We start from the raw sequence: 13,719 nt of genomic DNA, 5'->3' as shown, positions 1-13,719 counted from the left end.
GGGGCGTTGCTCTGTTGCAACCAGAGTCATTCTAGCGTCTGAGGCAGAGGCCACAGAGCCATCCTCAGCGCCTGGGCCAACTTTTTGTTCCAATGGAGCCTTGGCTGCAGGAGGGGAAGAGACAGAGAGGAAGGAGGGGGGGAGGGGGAGAGAAGCAGATGGGCACTTCCCCTGTGTGCCCTGGCCGGGAATTGAACCTGGGACTCCTGCACGCCAGGCCAACGCTTTACCACTGAGCTAACCGGCCAGGGCCAGATCTTGGCTTCTTGTTGGAAGATGCTCCCCCAATGGACCACCCTGATACACGTCTGAAGCAAAGCAAAGTACCACACCCACGCACATGTATACATTCACCTATACATGCGCATGCGCACACACTAATGCACACATACTCTCACGGGCTCACGTGCACACACAGAGATAGGCCCAGTGCTGTAGTTCCTCGCCTCCTTAGCAAAGCAAACCCTGGAGTCTGCTCCACCCAGTAGGCATTTCTGTTGCCAAGGAAGTGCCTATCTGAGAATCCATTTCACCACCTGACTGGGGGCCTGCTGAGCTCTGTCCACTCTAAATGCCAGGCTTCTGATGGCCACCAACAGTTTTTGTGACTGTCCAGGCATAAGAGACAATGAAGGGGATCTGAGGTCAGCAACAGAGGATTGTTCCCACCACTCCCCCAAACACCTATCTGGAGGAGTGAATAGAGTGTGGCAAAGGAAGATGGGCAGCTAAACCTTGAGCAGAAAAGCCAGTGGTGGGCTCTCACCTGCCCAGGTGGACCCCATTCTGCCAGTACTGAATGCCAACTTTGCACCAGAGGTGGCATGCCCGACTATGGCTGCAGATCCTGCTAGCACCCACCACCTTTACAAGGTGCAAATAGCCAGGCCAGCTTCCCACAGAAGCTGCAGAGTGAAGATAACCTCTGGTGACCCGCCTAGCCAAGGCCCAGGACATTGGGAACAGCAATGCCTGAGGCTTTCCTTGGGACTTTTTCCTCCTTAGGCTGTCTTCCATCTCCCATCTCTTCAGGACAGGCTGAGACCATGGCACTTTGTTCCTAGAGAAAGTGTCAGAGCTACCACCCTCACAGTCGTCAGGTCACTTGGGAGCCAGGGCTGCTGCTGGGATACAGGAGCATGAGAAAGATGGCAGCATGACAGTCACTCTCCAGAAAGACCAGCAGGAGCCAGGATCAGCTGCTAAGAAGCCCCTCTCCAGTGTGCAGGGATGTGGAAGGTCTCTCCCAAGAGGACTACAGTGTGAGCTTCATTCTGAGCAGTGGATGCCTACTTCCCACACTGTCCCTCACCCCAGGCAATTACCCAGGGCTGCCCTGAGAGCCAGGCTGTGCCAGCTGCCTACACCCAGTCCCTGGAAGGTCTAAGGGTGAGCTCTCAGAGGGAACTAAAAGGCATTCTACTCCTCTCCCTTCGCCTTCCACGACATCCCCCGAGGACACGGGTCCCATGGGAACCGGTCCACAGAGAATGAGGGCAATGTCTGCCTTACAGATTCCTCCAGGGAGAGGATGCACACTGTACATTTTATTCCCCTGCTTTAATCAGCAAAGCCAAGGAAGAGCGCCCCTGACGTACCCTTCTTTGCCAGGCAAACACCACTCAGAACTGCAGTTGAGGGGACGCTGGGGCCAAAGCAAACAGCTGAGCCACAGCTAGAGGTGACACTGAGCAGGACCACATCCAAGCCACTCTTCCACAAGCCACTAACTCAGGCACAGAGACTGTACCATTCTCAGACAAGATAAAGGACCCATCCAACTGGCCCAGGGCTGCACACACGTGGCTCTGGCTATGCCTTCTTGTGGGCTGTTTTCTGCCTGGCCAGCATGCCGAAGCTGCCTAACCTGAACTGGCTCTGCCGAGCAACCTCGCATTCCCAAGACAAAACAAAAAGGTACCAGGGCACGCACTCCAAGACTGGCAGGAAGAGCACTGGCACAAACCCAACCTGCCCACAGTGCAGGCCTGTGGCACCTTCCCATGGGAGCTCATGAATCCACTGACCCGCCAAACACAAACACAGACTTGCCTGTTGAAAGTGCACCCCAAACCCTCCAGTCTAATCCCAGAGGAGTTCCAAGTCACTGCACACGCCATTCTCTAAACAGTTTTCGGCTGCCATCCTGTGTGACAGACCTCACTTCAGACTCCCAGACAAATCACAGTCCCATGGAAAGCTGCTCAGCCATAATTGCACGCCTGACTGCCTGCCCAGGTATTTTTTATTAAGGACGGCAGGGACTCCCCAGAGCAAAGCCATATCATGTGCCCCTCGTAATTCTTGCCGCAAGAGTTGCCATTTAATGGTTTCAAGTGCAGAAGACACAGAAACTGGGGGGGGGGGGGCGGCACACTATGCCCACCACTTCTCCCCACCCCTGCAACAAGCAGCAAGTTGTAATGGAACTAATGACTAATAATTGAATTAGCCTCCTCCCCTGACAGCATTTACGGAGCAACACAACCAGAAACGTGCAGCACAAATTCCACCTGACTCCAGATGCTGCTCCTCTTCCGGCTGCTTCCCAGGCAGCCTCTCCTGTTTACCAGCCTCCCTAAAGGGGCTTCAGAACTAACCAGATGGCCTTGCTGCAACTTCAGAACCCTTACCTAGGTTGTGTTAGAGTAGCGCAGTCTGTCCGCTGGGCTTCCAGCTGGAGGCAGAGGGCACCCCCCTCCCCAGCCTTCCTCTGCCTCCCAGAGTTCCGGGAACTCAGCCGTTCTGGCAGGCCACTGGCTGAGAAGCCATAGTTGTTCGATACAATTAGAAACTGTTGCTCTGCCAGCGTTGCAACCCCATGTAGCTGCCATAAACCAGCAACTGCCCTGCAAATACCAACTACCCGAGTCTCCCAGTCTGCCACTTAACCTTAAGACACAGTTTTAAACTAAAGCACAGCTTTGTCGTTGGCTCGCTGAGGACCGCCCAGGGCAAATCTCTCCTGCGAAACGGCGTCTGGAACCGCAGCGGGCCCAAGACGCTCAGCCCGATCTGTTTGTTGGGGGTGGGGGGGTGTCCTAGACCGAGGGAACGGACGCTAAACGAGCAGAAACCTCGGGGCCTGTTAATGGGTATACGAATCACACACTGACGGGGTACGGCCGCCCGGGGGACTTCCCGGTGACTTCCAGAGGAGAATGTGGATCCGAATCCGACTCTTAACACACACCAGAGCAGAGGCAGGCGCGCCAACCTCCTCCACAATTAGTCTTCTCCCTCTGCGGTTACATAAGATGATGGATTATCATCTGCCCCCCCCCCCAACCTGCCCGCGCGACCTCCCACCTGGGCCATGTCCATTAGTGTCCGGGACGGAGTTGTGGAAGGTAAAAGCCTGTCGAGGAAAAGTGACCAGAGGCTTGCGTAACCGCGCCTGGAGGGATCGACACGCCGACCGGGGCAGGGCGACTGGCAGCCGCGGCCGCGGGCACCGCAGACCCCGGACCCTGGCCTCCCCCGGTAGCCTCAGCTCCAAACCCGCGCCCCTCTCCACTCTGTCTCGGGCACGTGGGGACAGAGCGGGCTGGCGAGACGGAGGCGCCCGCGCCCACCTGTGACCAGCCGACGCCGGGTCACTGTGGCCGCGCGGGGAAGAACCCTGAGGGCCCGTGGCCGCCAGGTCGAGCCCGAGAGAGAGGGCGGCGTGGGGCTCACCTTATAGACACTTTCCGTGAGTCGGTGCATCTCCTCCGAACGCGACAGTGACATGGTGCTGGTTTAGCTGCACAGCGGCCCGGAACGGGTGCGCAGGTACCGGCGGGGGTGGCGGCGGGCGAAACGAACACAGAACCACCGAGAGCGAAACCTAACCAAATGCACGACAACCCACCAGCCGCTGCCTTTATAGCTGCGCAGGCCCGGTTCCCACAGGCCCCGCCCCCGAGCGCCCGCCCCCGCCGCTCCCGGATTGCCACCCTCGGCCGCCCGCCCCCGCCCAGCCCGCCGCTGCTCGGCAACCGGCAGGCCCCGCCCCATACCTCCCTTTCTATTGGTGGGTTCCAAAGACGGGGGAGAGGAGGCGGGTTAAGGGGTGGGGCACTGGGGCTGGCACCGGGTACCGATTGGTCGGAGGCGCTGTCGGTCGCGGAGGCGGAGGCGAGGCCCCGGCTGGGGCCGTGGGAACAGCCTGGGGTGACTGCGGCGACAGCTGGGCTGGGGGCGGGGAGGCGGGGGCGAGGGCGTGGCTCAGGAAGAAAGGAGCAGAAGGTGGTGGTGCGGAGGACTGCTAGCGGCCGAGGCGCATGCGGGCGGCACTTCGCAAAGTGTCGATTCTGTGGGGCCAGACCTCCCCGAAGGCGGCGGGGTCGCGGATCGCGCTAGGCAGGGGACCGGCCCTAGCCGCTCGGACACCGGCCGCGCGGCTTGGTAAAAGATGGGGAGAGGTTGGCGCGCTGTCCCAGGGGTCCGACCTCGACCTGGCACTTTCGTAGGTAAGTCCACGAGGTGGCGGCGACCCCCTAGCCGGCTTTCTGGGGAGGGAAACAAAGTGGAGACACCGGCGGCAGGGACGCTTGGAACCAAGCTTCTGAAGAGGGTAGAACCTGGGGGAGGAGGATTGCGGACGAGGACTTTGGAGGAGGGACGACCTGAGGGAAGGGTTCTGGAGAGGGGCGGTAGGGGTGGATAGAGGATCCTGCAGAGAGGATTGGGGATGGGGAGCTGGGCACCCTCGTGGTGGCGGAAGTCCTCGTTTGGGAGTGTTCTCTTGGAGGGGGGGGTCTGAGGTAGTAGACGGTGCTGGGAAACCTGGGGGAAGGGGAGCCTTGGTAGGTGGATCGCGGGATCAGACCGGCTTGGGTTTGGAGGAGTTTCCTGGGCGGCTCTGCTGAGGAAGCTGACCAGGCTGGCACAGTGCCTTCCCAGTACGCGTCTTTTGGAGAAATATTTGCATAAATTAGACTAACGGAGGGGGAGGATTATTTGCTTTACATTGCAAAGTACAAGGTCTGAGTGTTTCCCTTTCATTAAGTCTGACCTTCTCCACCAGCACCTCATTTCTGGACAGTCCTCATTCACCCCTTCAACAGCAGGCGCCTGGGAAAACTCAGACCCACCGGACACCTCTCGAATCCCTGATAGACAGCAAGGGAGACTAAGACAAGCCCCGGTACACGTCTGTGACCCTAACGGACCTCACAACCCTTGCTGTGGACGCACGTTAAGGAATGCAGTATCCAGGAAGTGTTTGCCACCCCACCCTCTGCCCCCGTAACTCTGAGTCTTTTCTTCGCTGACCATTTCCTTCCAGTTACTGGCTCGCTTTCTCCTTTGTCTTTGGTCCTGCCAGGGTTTTAAGGTAGATCTGGCAGTTGGTAGTTCCTGGGATTCTTTTGGTTGCAAGTGACAGAGGGCCAGCTCAAACTAGAGCTCTAACAGTAAAGGTGTTGGTTGGTTCTATTTTCCTTTTCTCCTGGCCAGCTTGATGCAGTCAGTGCACACTTCCATTTGAACCACTGTGGGACTCACACCTGTTGCCCCATACAGGCCACAGGCCTAGGTGAGGCTGGGTGGGGGAGGGACGAGCTGCTGCTGGCCCAGAGGCAAGTGGAGGGTTGGGACAAAAAGCATGAGAGTGGGGTGAGGCTGGTCACTCTGGGAGGGGAGTCAACCTGGAAAGAGTTCTGGGACAGTAGAGGGAGGAGAGGGGCCTCCAGAAAAGCTCTGGGGGTCACCAGTCCTGCTTGACCCTCTAGGAGGCTTTGGTCCTGATGTCTTCTCCTGCCCAACTAACTGGTTGCTTACATTTGGTAGTGGCCAAGGTAGAAGACCCACACAGCCTAGCCTTCCTTCCAGGTGATCTAATGGTTCAGCAGCTTTGCTTGGGTCTGCTCTCTCCACCTGGCAGCTGGGCAGGAGGTCACCTGGGAGGGAAGCCATCAGTCAGAAGAGCTTTCACAAATCATCTGCCACCAGTGATGAGAAGGAAGAAGCATCCTGCCTTGAGCATGGAGAAGACACATGGGGCTGAGGCAGGATGTGGGTGGGGTGGACATCCCTATGCCGCATGGAGAACCAAGCTGAGAAAGTCACTAGCCTCCTACAAAAAAAAAAAAGAAAAAGAAAGTCACCAGCCTCCAGAGAGGTCTCCAGCATGGGTATGGCCACCCCTTAGCTGAAAAGTGGAGGCCTGAGCCCCAGCCAGGAGACCACCAGTGTCCTATGACTCTCACTTTCTTGGAAGCCATTGAAAGTGACAATGGTGGCTGGGGTGGGGCTGAGTACCAAGATTAAGAACCGAGGACTTAAGCAGAGGACCAGTCCAGGCAGTGGGCTGGGTGCGAGAGCTCAGCACCAATGCCAGCTTCCAGGAGTCAGGAGGGTGTACTTGTCCTGGCACCTTTTTTTTTTTCTCAGAGCCTCATTTTGTTCCTGTCACCTTTCCTCTGAGGTGGGCAGTCAGTGAAGCTGGGAAATCATTGCCCAACCTTGGGGTCTGGACCACCCCTCTCCAAGACCAGCAGGACACTATCATGATGAAATGGGAAAGCTTTGCTCTTCCCACCTCCCTCACAAGGAAATAGCAAGAAGGCCAGTGGTGGCAGGGAGGGTCAGCCACCAGCACCCCAGGTGCTCTGCCTTTGCCCAGACCAGGGTGTTCTCCTTGAACTCTGGAGGGTGTGGAACAGGTGTCTGTAAATGAGCAGCTTATCAGAAGTCCCTGAGAAGCATGTGGACTGGAACCCATACACCACTGGTTTTCTCTCACTTTGATCACCAGTCCTCAAGTCCATGGCCCATGCGACCAGGGAGGCATGTAGCCATGATAATCTTTAGCACCCCAGCTCTGCACCAGAGGATCCCCTGCCCCATGCACCTGCTTGGGTCCTTGCATATGCAGCATGCTAAGCTGGGGTCAGAGGTGAGAACCTGATCACAGGGAGCTGCACATGGTAACCCTTGCTTGCTGGTCCCGGTAGGCAGCCCAGGAGAGAGGCTGGACGCAGGATGAATGCAGCGTTTCATTAGCTTATTTTTAGCCATGTTATGTAAGTGGCTCCATCTCAGCGTCATCGTCACGTGGGGTGGGGTCTTGGATTTAATTACAGAATGACAGTCTTTGCTTTTCTGCAAGCTGCTCTCCTGGCACGGCAGCCAGCCTAAGAACTTGTGAATTTCTGCTGAGCAGGAGTGCTCTCTCCAAGGTGACTGCCCAGCAAAACTTTGAGCAGTCCCCTCCTCTGTGCCTCTCTCTGACCAGCCTAACTCGGCGTGGCTGAGCTTGGCCTGATGAGGTGGCGATTTGTCTTAGATTACAGGGACATTTTGTGCCTGTCAGGGGAGCTTCTTGTCCCCCTCTTCCTCCTGGCAGCCTCCTGTGTAAGAGAAAGATCCACCTAATCAGAATACTTCCTTTTCTTCTTCCTGGATTAAAGCACTTGTCATTGATAACCAGAAAGTTCCAGAGCAGGAGAGACTGGAGTACAGAGCTCTGTGGGAGCAGGCATCTAGAGTGGGGCCTTGTCTCACTCATCCTCAGCCTCCAGGCCAGGTGTTCCAGGCAGCCTGTGGCCAGGGTCACCAGGGAAAACTATACAGATTGTGTTCAGAGTACTGTTTCCTAGCTTCCAGCCAGGCCCACATTCTTTGTGCCTCAGCATTATCAGCAAGAACTCGGGGAGGTGCCTGGGATCTGGAGTGCACAAGCTGGGAGTCCTGCCTCCTGCAGCAGGAACTCATCTCAGCACCTCCAGAGCGCGGGCTTTTTCCAGTGAGAAAGGCAGAGCTGAGTTTCCTGTTGTGGGATTAGGCCTGACGTCCACAGGTGGGTTTGCCATTGAGAGAGTGGGCACAGAATGGACGTTGTTACCAGGAGCTCATCACCGGGACACCAGCAGCATCAGTAGCCCTTTAGGGCTTGGGTGAGTTTCTTGGCCTCTCAGGGCCCCACCTGTAAGTGGAGATGGGCAGGTACATGCCACAGCAGAGCGTAAGAGGAGTCTAGGTGTAAACAAGGCAGGAGAAGCACTGAGAACTGGAGGCGAGCCCCTAATGTGTTTCAGTGATTCAAGGGGACATCTCTAATGGTACCTAGAGGGGCACACAGAAGACCCCAGCCCTTACGTACAGGCTTTGCATGGTGACTTCTTCCAGATAGACATGATGGAAGAGGGGTTGCTGACAACCACATCTCCAGGTGAACCAGGTCACATGAAGAGTGTGAGCCACTGTGAGTACATGTATAGCCTTGGTGTAAAGAGAAGGGCACTTACCTCTGTGGTCTCCCCCAAAACCATTGCCCCAATCTAACTGCGAGGGAAACACGGGCAAGTCTCAACAGGAGGGCAGCACGCCTCAGCACTGTCAAGGTCACCCAAAGCAAGAAACTCTGAGACTCTCACAGCCCAGAGGAGCCTGCAGAGACCTGACCACTCTATGTCATATAGGGAGCCTAGAGCAGAGAAGAGACAACAGAGAAAGACTAAGGAAACTTGAATCCAGTATGTATTTCAGTTAGCGACAATAAATAGATCAGTGTGGGCTGGTTAATTGTAACAAATGCACCAGGCTTTTGAAAGATGTTGCCAATGAGCCTGACCTGTGGTGGCGCAGTGGATAAAGCGTCGATCTGGAATGCTGAGGTCGCCGGTTCGAAACCCTGGGCTTGCCTGGTCAAGGCACATATGGGAGTTGATGCTTCCAGCTCCTCCCCCCTTCTCTCTCTCTCTCTTTCTCTCTCTCTCTCCCTCTCTCTCTCCTCTCTAAAATGAATAAATAAAAAAAAAAAAAAAAAAAAAAAAAAAAAAAAAAAAAAAAGAAAGATGTTGCCAATGAGGAAAACTGGGAGTTGGGATTGGGTGTCTTTGCAATTATTGTGTAAATTTAACTATTTAAAATTGAAAATTTATTACAAGCAAGGTGCTAGCAACTTGAACACAAGTCTCTATTTGGCCTATAGGTCTGAAGGATAGTATTGTACTTATCCTCACCACAAATCTGGTCCCTGTGGGGTGAGCAGGTGGAACAGTTGCCTGTCCTATAATAAGCACCCAGGGTCTGCTCTGCCTTGGCTGCCCTGAAGGAATCTGGCACAGTGGGTCCTCCAATCTGCAGTGCTGCCTGTGATGGGGGCTGTGAGGGGCCTGGGCCAGCTGCCCGCTGAGATGTAAATTCTCACCCTCTCACCTCCCCAGTCTTTTACTTAGATTTGCCCTTTCCCCTCAAATCTGCTCACTCTTGACCTGAACATGGTTCCAGGCTTTCTTCTCTAGAATCAAAATGGCCCTAAGATGACTCAACCATGTGCCTTTGAAAACCTGTGCTGGCTTCCTCCTGCGTTCACAGGGTGCATGACGAGACATCAGAGCTGCACATGCCCGGAGAGAAGGGATTCAGATCTGTGGCTTTGGAGTGGTGCTGAGTGGGATGCTAAGGCTCCCACATGGGAAGGTGGAGGAGTGGGGGTGAGAGTGTGGCCTCCCACAGGTCCTTCCTGGCTGTGGATCAGGCCCAATCCTCTTATCAAGGTGGCCTAAAAAGTTCTAGAACTTCCCTCCTGGCCAGGCTGGGAAGGGTCTAGGGGGGCTTCCTAGGTAGGCAGGTGCCAACCCTGTTGCCCAGGGCCCAGCCAGTGGGGAAAGGTTCCCCAGCAACAGCCCCTTTACATAATCTGCATCTGGTGACTGCATGTTCCTGTGGGAGGTGGCGTGGGGGAGAGAGCAGGGGCGCGAACCAGTCTCAGAGTTTTGCTCGGGTGTTTTTCCATCTCTGATTATATTTCAGCGTCATCTTGCGTCTGCCAGCTCAGTCACCCACTTTCTTTTGAGAAGACAGTCGCTGACAACCAGATTGAAGTAATTCGGGCAGGTGCCAAGGGCTCTGGGAGCCCCGCCCTTGGCTTCCTCCTGGCCCAGGTGAGGCCGGGAGGGCCTGGTCTGCTGTTGGGCCTTCAGCCGGGCTGCGAGGGGCTCGAACAGCAGACTGGGTCTTTAGGCCAAGCTCAAGGGCCAAGGCCAAATGTGGATTGGGTGGGGAGAGGGGAAGCTGAAGGCAGGCAAAGAACCCAGGCAGCAGGGGGATCCCCATCTCAGGCATACTTGCCAGTTTGCTTGCAAACCCAGCCTGGGGAGGGATTCTTCAGTGAGGGGGCCAGGGGCTGGAGGTGAGGAGGCCAAGGGGTCAGCAACTCACCAAGCCAAGTGACTGCCCAGCCTGGCCACACTGAGGCACCCCTGGGCTCTGGTAGTCACTCGGCTTCCCCAGATAGGAGAGGAGACAAGACTGGGCTTCACAGAAGTATTCTCCATCCACCCTTGAAATGTCACCTTTGTTTTCTTATCACTCTGACTCTTCAGTGACTTAAATTGACTTGAAAGTGATCTGAAAGGTACTTTGGAGCGAAGAAGAGGAGGTTGCTCTCTGGAATCTGAAGCTGGAGGACTTGGAGGACTCACTGGTGAATGAGCCCTGGGTGTGTTGTCATAGGTCCCTCCGAGCAGGACATGCAGACCCATGCCTGCCATCCCCAGCTCTCACCACTGCAGTCACTCTGGACACCGCTGAGCTGCTGAGCTCGCACGCATGGCCCCAGCTCTGGGTGGCTGCTTCTGATTTCAGCTGCTGGGGGCTCTGCGCACTCTCTTTATTCCATGTTTATTTAAAACCATATTTTAAAATGTTGTCTTCAGCCTGGAGGTCTTTTTCTTTTGCAGATCCTGAAACCCCAGTTGGGAACCCCTAGCTCCTAAAGCAGGGACTTGGAGGCTGCCTCAGGTTGGGTCTGTGTATACCTTGCAGTGGGACAGAAAGCAGTGGTATTGGGGTCCCCCAATGTCCATCGTTGCACATGGAAGGTGTGTCTGGGGCTGCCCGCCCTGTCGTGACTTGGGTGGGTCCTAACACAGCAGGAACTCTTATGATCCAGGTATATTCCTTGGAGGGGGGCCATTTGCACTTCCAGGTGGGTGGTGGCTGCTCGGGAAATGTGAGGTCCTGTCCCTTTGAACAGCACCTACCTGCCCTCAGCCCTTCCTGCAGCTCACCCCAGAATGTACTAGAAGGCCTGGATGAAACTGAGCAGGGAGAGGTGAAACCAGCTGAGGGGCCAGGCTGGGTGGACACCATGGGGATGGAGTGTATCTAACTGATCAGGGACTCCTGGAGCACCTGGTAGGGAACCCAGAGGGACTCAGCCTTGTGGAAAGCAGTGAAGCCACAGACCAGCCCTGGCCATGTGGAGTGGGGGCCACCAGGGTCCTGAGGCCAGACAGAGCAGCAGACCTGTGAACAGTGTTGGAACTACAGTACTGCCCGGCTAGCTGGAGTGCAGTGTTGGAATCACTTCCCAGGCACATCTTCTCAGAAAGTAATGTGATTTTGAGAAAAATTATTTCAGTGTCAAGCTAGAAAATGTCAATTGCCCCTGATCATCAGGCTCTCTTTCTTCTCAAGGGTTGGAAGAAACAGACATCTTTTTAGTGCTTCATGGAAAACTTTAGCCATCCCCTAGCTGTCCGAGTGAAAAGAAGCTTCCAGCCTGACCTGTGGTGGCGCAGTGAATAAAGCATCGACCTGGAAATGCTAAGGTTGCTGGTTCGAAGCCCTGGGCTCACCCGGTCTAGGCACATATGGGAGTTGATGCTTCCTGCTCCTCCTCCCTTTTCTCTCTCTCTCTGTCTCTCTCTTTCTCTCAAATGAATAAATAAAATCTTTAAAATATATATTTTAAAAAAAAGAAAAGAAAAGAAGCTTCCATCTGTGGGAAAACAAGCCCTCCAAGTGGATCCTGGGATGGTTCACCCAGTCTGACCAACCTTTGCAGAAACGGAGTTCTTTTGGAGATCTGGTGGCTTGGCTACTGGCATCTGTTGTTACCGTATTCCCATGTATAAGACACACCCTTTTCTGAAAAATTTGGGGTCTATAAACTGGGTGCGTCTTATACAGTGGTTGTAGATTTTTTTACTTGCATTTCCCGCCTTTTCTCGCTGGTTTTTGTGCTCATTGTTGAAGACAGTGATTCATCATCAGGCACAGATGAGGACAAGCTAATGGATGGGAGTTTTGACAGTGATGAGGAGTTGTATGAATTTTATGATGAATAAAACTTGAGTTCAGCCTGACCAGGCGGTGGCGCAGTGGATAGAGTGTCGTACTGGGATGTGGACGACCCAGTTTCGAAACCCCGAGGTCACCTGCTTGAGTGCAGGCTCATCTGGCTTAAGCGTTGGATCATAGATGTGACCCCATGGTCACTAGTTTGAGCCTAAAGGTCACTGGCTTGGAGCAAGAAGGTCGCTGGCTTGAGCCCAAAGGTCACTGGCTTGAAGCCCAAGGTCGCAGGCTTGAGCAAGGGGTCACTTGCTTTGCTGTAGTCCCCTGGTCAAGGCACATATGAGAAAGCAATCGGTGAACAACTAAGGAGCCGCAACGAAGACTTGATGCTTCTTATCTCTCTCCCTTCCTGTCTGTCCCTGTCTGTCTCTCTCTCTCTCTGACTCTGTCTCTGTCAAAAAACAAAAAAACTTGAGTTCAATAACTTTAAGAAATACTTTTTTTTTTTTCAAATGTCGGGCCCCCGTGTTAAGGTGCATCTTATACATGAGGAAATATGGTAATTCTCACCCAGATTGAGAGAGATTCTCTGGAGCCCTTTGTGTGCCCAGGCCTGGCTGCAGAGCCCCTGGGGCTCTCTGTGTTGGGTTCAGTTGTAAATTTACTCCATTCTTGGCTTGTTGAGTTCCCACTGGGAAAACCTCAGTGGCTTCCATTCTGCTTCAAGAAAGTAAAACCGAGACCCTTGTACCTGAGACACAGCTCCTTGTTGGAGCCGGTCAGGTATGAGAAGAGTGGGCGGGACCAGGAGGAAAGCCCTGCAGTGTTTGGCTGGACAGCCCCCATCCCACCATCATGCTTCTGTCCGGTAGACAGAGCTGGACACAGATGCGTTTGGGTGTATGAGCTTCGTCCTGCGGGAGAGGTGACCCCAGCACCAGGCCCCTGTCTGCAGAGAGGGTGGGTAGGGGCTGGGGTCCACATCAGGAACCTTCGCTGCCACCTGGTGGCAGGCACTGGGAGCAGTGGCCTGGCGTGGAGGGGCTGTGGTGGACAGCAGAGTGCCAGTGTGGACAGGCTGTAGGTGTGTGTGTGGAGGGGGTGGGGTGGGGGCTAGATCTATCCTGAGGCAAAGCCACAGGTCTCCTTCGCACCTTTCCCTTTCTCAGGCCCAGTGAGGGAGAAAAAGTAACACGTGTGACAAAGGTCTGCCTTCAGCTCCCTGCAGACCTGATTGGGACCTGCACGGGGATCGTGTGCAGGACTGTGCCATCTCCTGAGCAACTCAGGCTGTGATAGGTGTTTTCAGAAAGCTCTGACACTTTTTTAAAATGGAGATAAAAGCCACATAACATAAAAGCCTTTTAAAAGTGCCCTTTGGTGTCATTCACAATGTTGTACAGCCACTGCCTCTACCTAGTTCTAGAATGTGTACATCCCCATCCCCTACCCCTCTGCCAGTGGCCACCACCAGCTGTGTTCTGTGTCTGTGGATTTGCCTGTTCTGGACACTTCACAGACATGAAGTCACACATGTGACCTCTTGTGTCTGGCCCAACAGAACTTGACTCCTTTGGCTATGTACTTCACATCTGTATGGGCCACAGTGGGCTGATCCCCTTGTTGGATGGACACCAGGTTGTTAACATTCTTTGGTGATTGTGAATAGAGCTGCTGTGAACATTCATGCACCAATTTTGGTTT

The 13,719-nt window shown here is 54.6% G+C and overlaps 1 protein-coding gene and 1 long non-coding RNA gene across 10 annotated transcripts in view; one reads left to right on the top strand and one right to left on the bottom strand.

Annotated features, from left to right (window-relative positions):
* Positions 1-3,834, bottom strand: part of BAIAP2 (BAR/IMD domain containing adaptor protein 2) — a 73,261-nt gene extending 69,427 nt beyond the window's left edge. For all 8 annotated transcript variants that reach the window (XM_066381496.1, XM_066381492.1, XM_066381499.1 and 5 more), the window contains exon 1: positions 3,679-3,834. In XM_066381496.1, the coding sequence (XP_066237593.1) occupies positions 3,679-3,732 (54 nt within the window). In that variant the 5' untranslated portion in view covers positions 3,733-3,834. The remainder of the gene's footprint in view (positions 1-3,678) is intronic.
* Positions 3,835-4,212: 378 nt separating this feature from the next.
* Positions 4,213-11,722, top strand: LOC136403105 (uncharacterized). 2 transcript variants are annotated; one of them, XR_010751100.1, is made up of 5 exons: positions 4,213-4,454; positions 5,012-8,191; positions 9,745-9,875; positions 10,317-11,326; positions 11,413-11,722. It is a non-coding gene; the product is annotated as an uncharacterized lncRNA (long non-coding RNA). The 2 variants fall into 2 exon arrangements; XR_010751099.1 differs by having other exon boundaries at positions 9,745-11,326.
* The last annotated feature ends 1,997 nt before the right edge of the window (positions 11,723-13,719 follow it).

Source organism: Saccopteryx leptura, chromosome 4, assembly GCF_036850995.1.
Source record: "Saccopteryx leptura isolate mSacLep1 chromosome 4, mSacLep1_pri_phased_curated, whole genome shotgun sequence".
NCBI classification, from domain to species: Eukaryota; Metazoa; Chordata; class Mammalia; order Chiroptera; family Emballonuridae; genus Saccopteryx; species Saccopteryx leptura.
The sequence above is the reverse complement of the archived record's forward strand: the minus strand, read 5'-3'. Positions and strand labels throughout refer to the sequence as shown.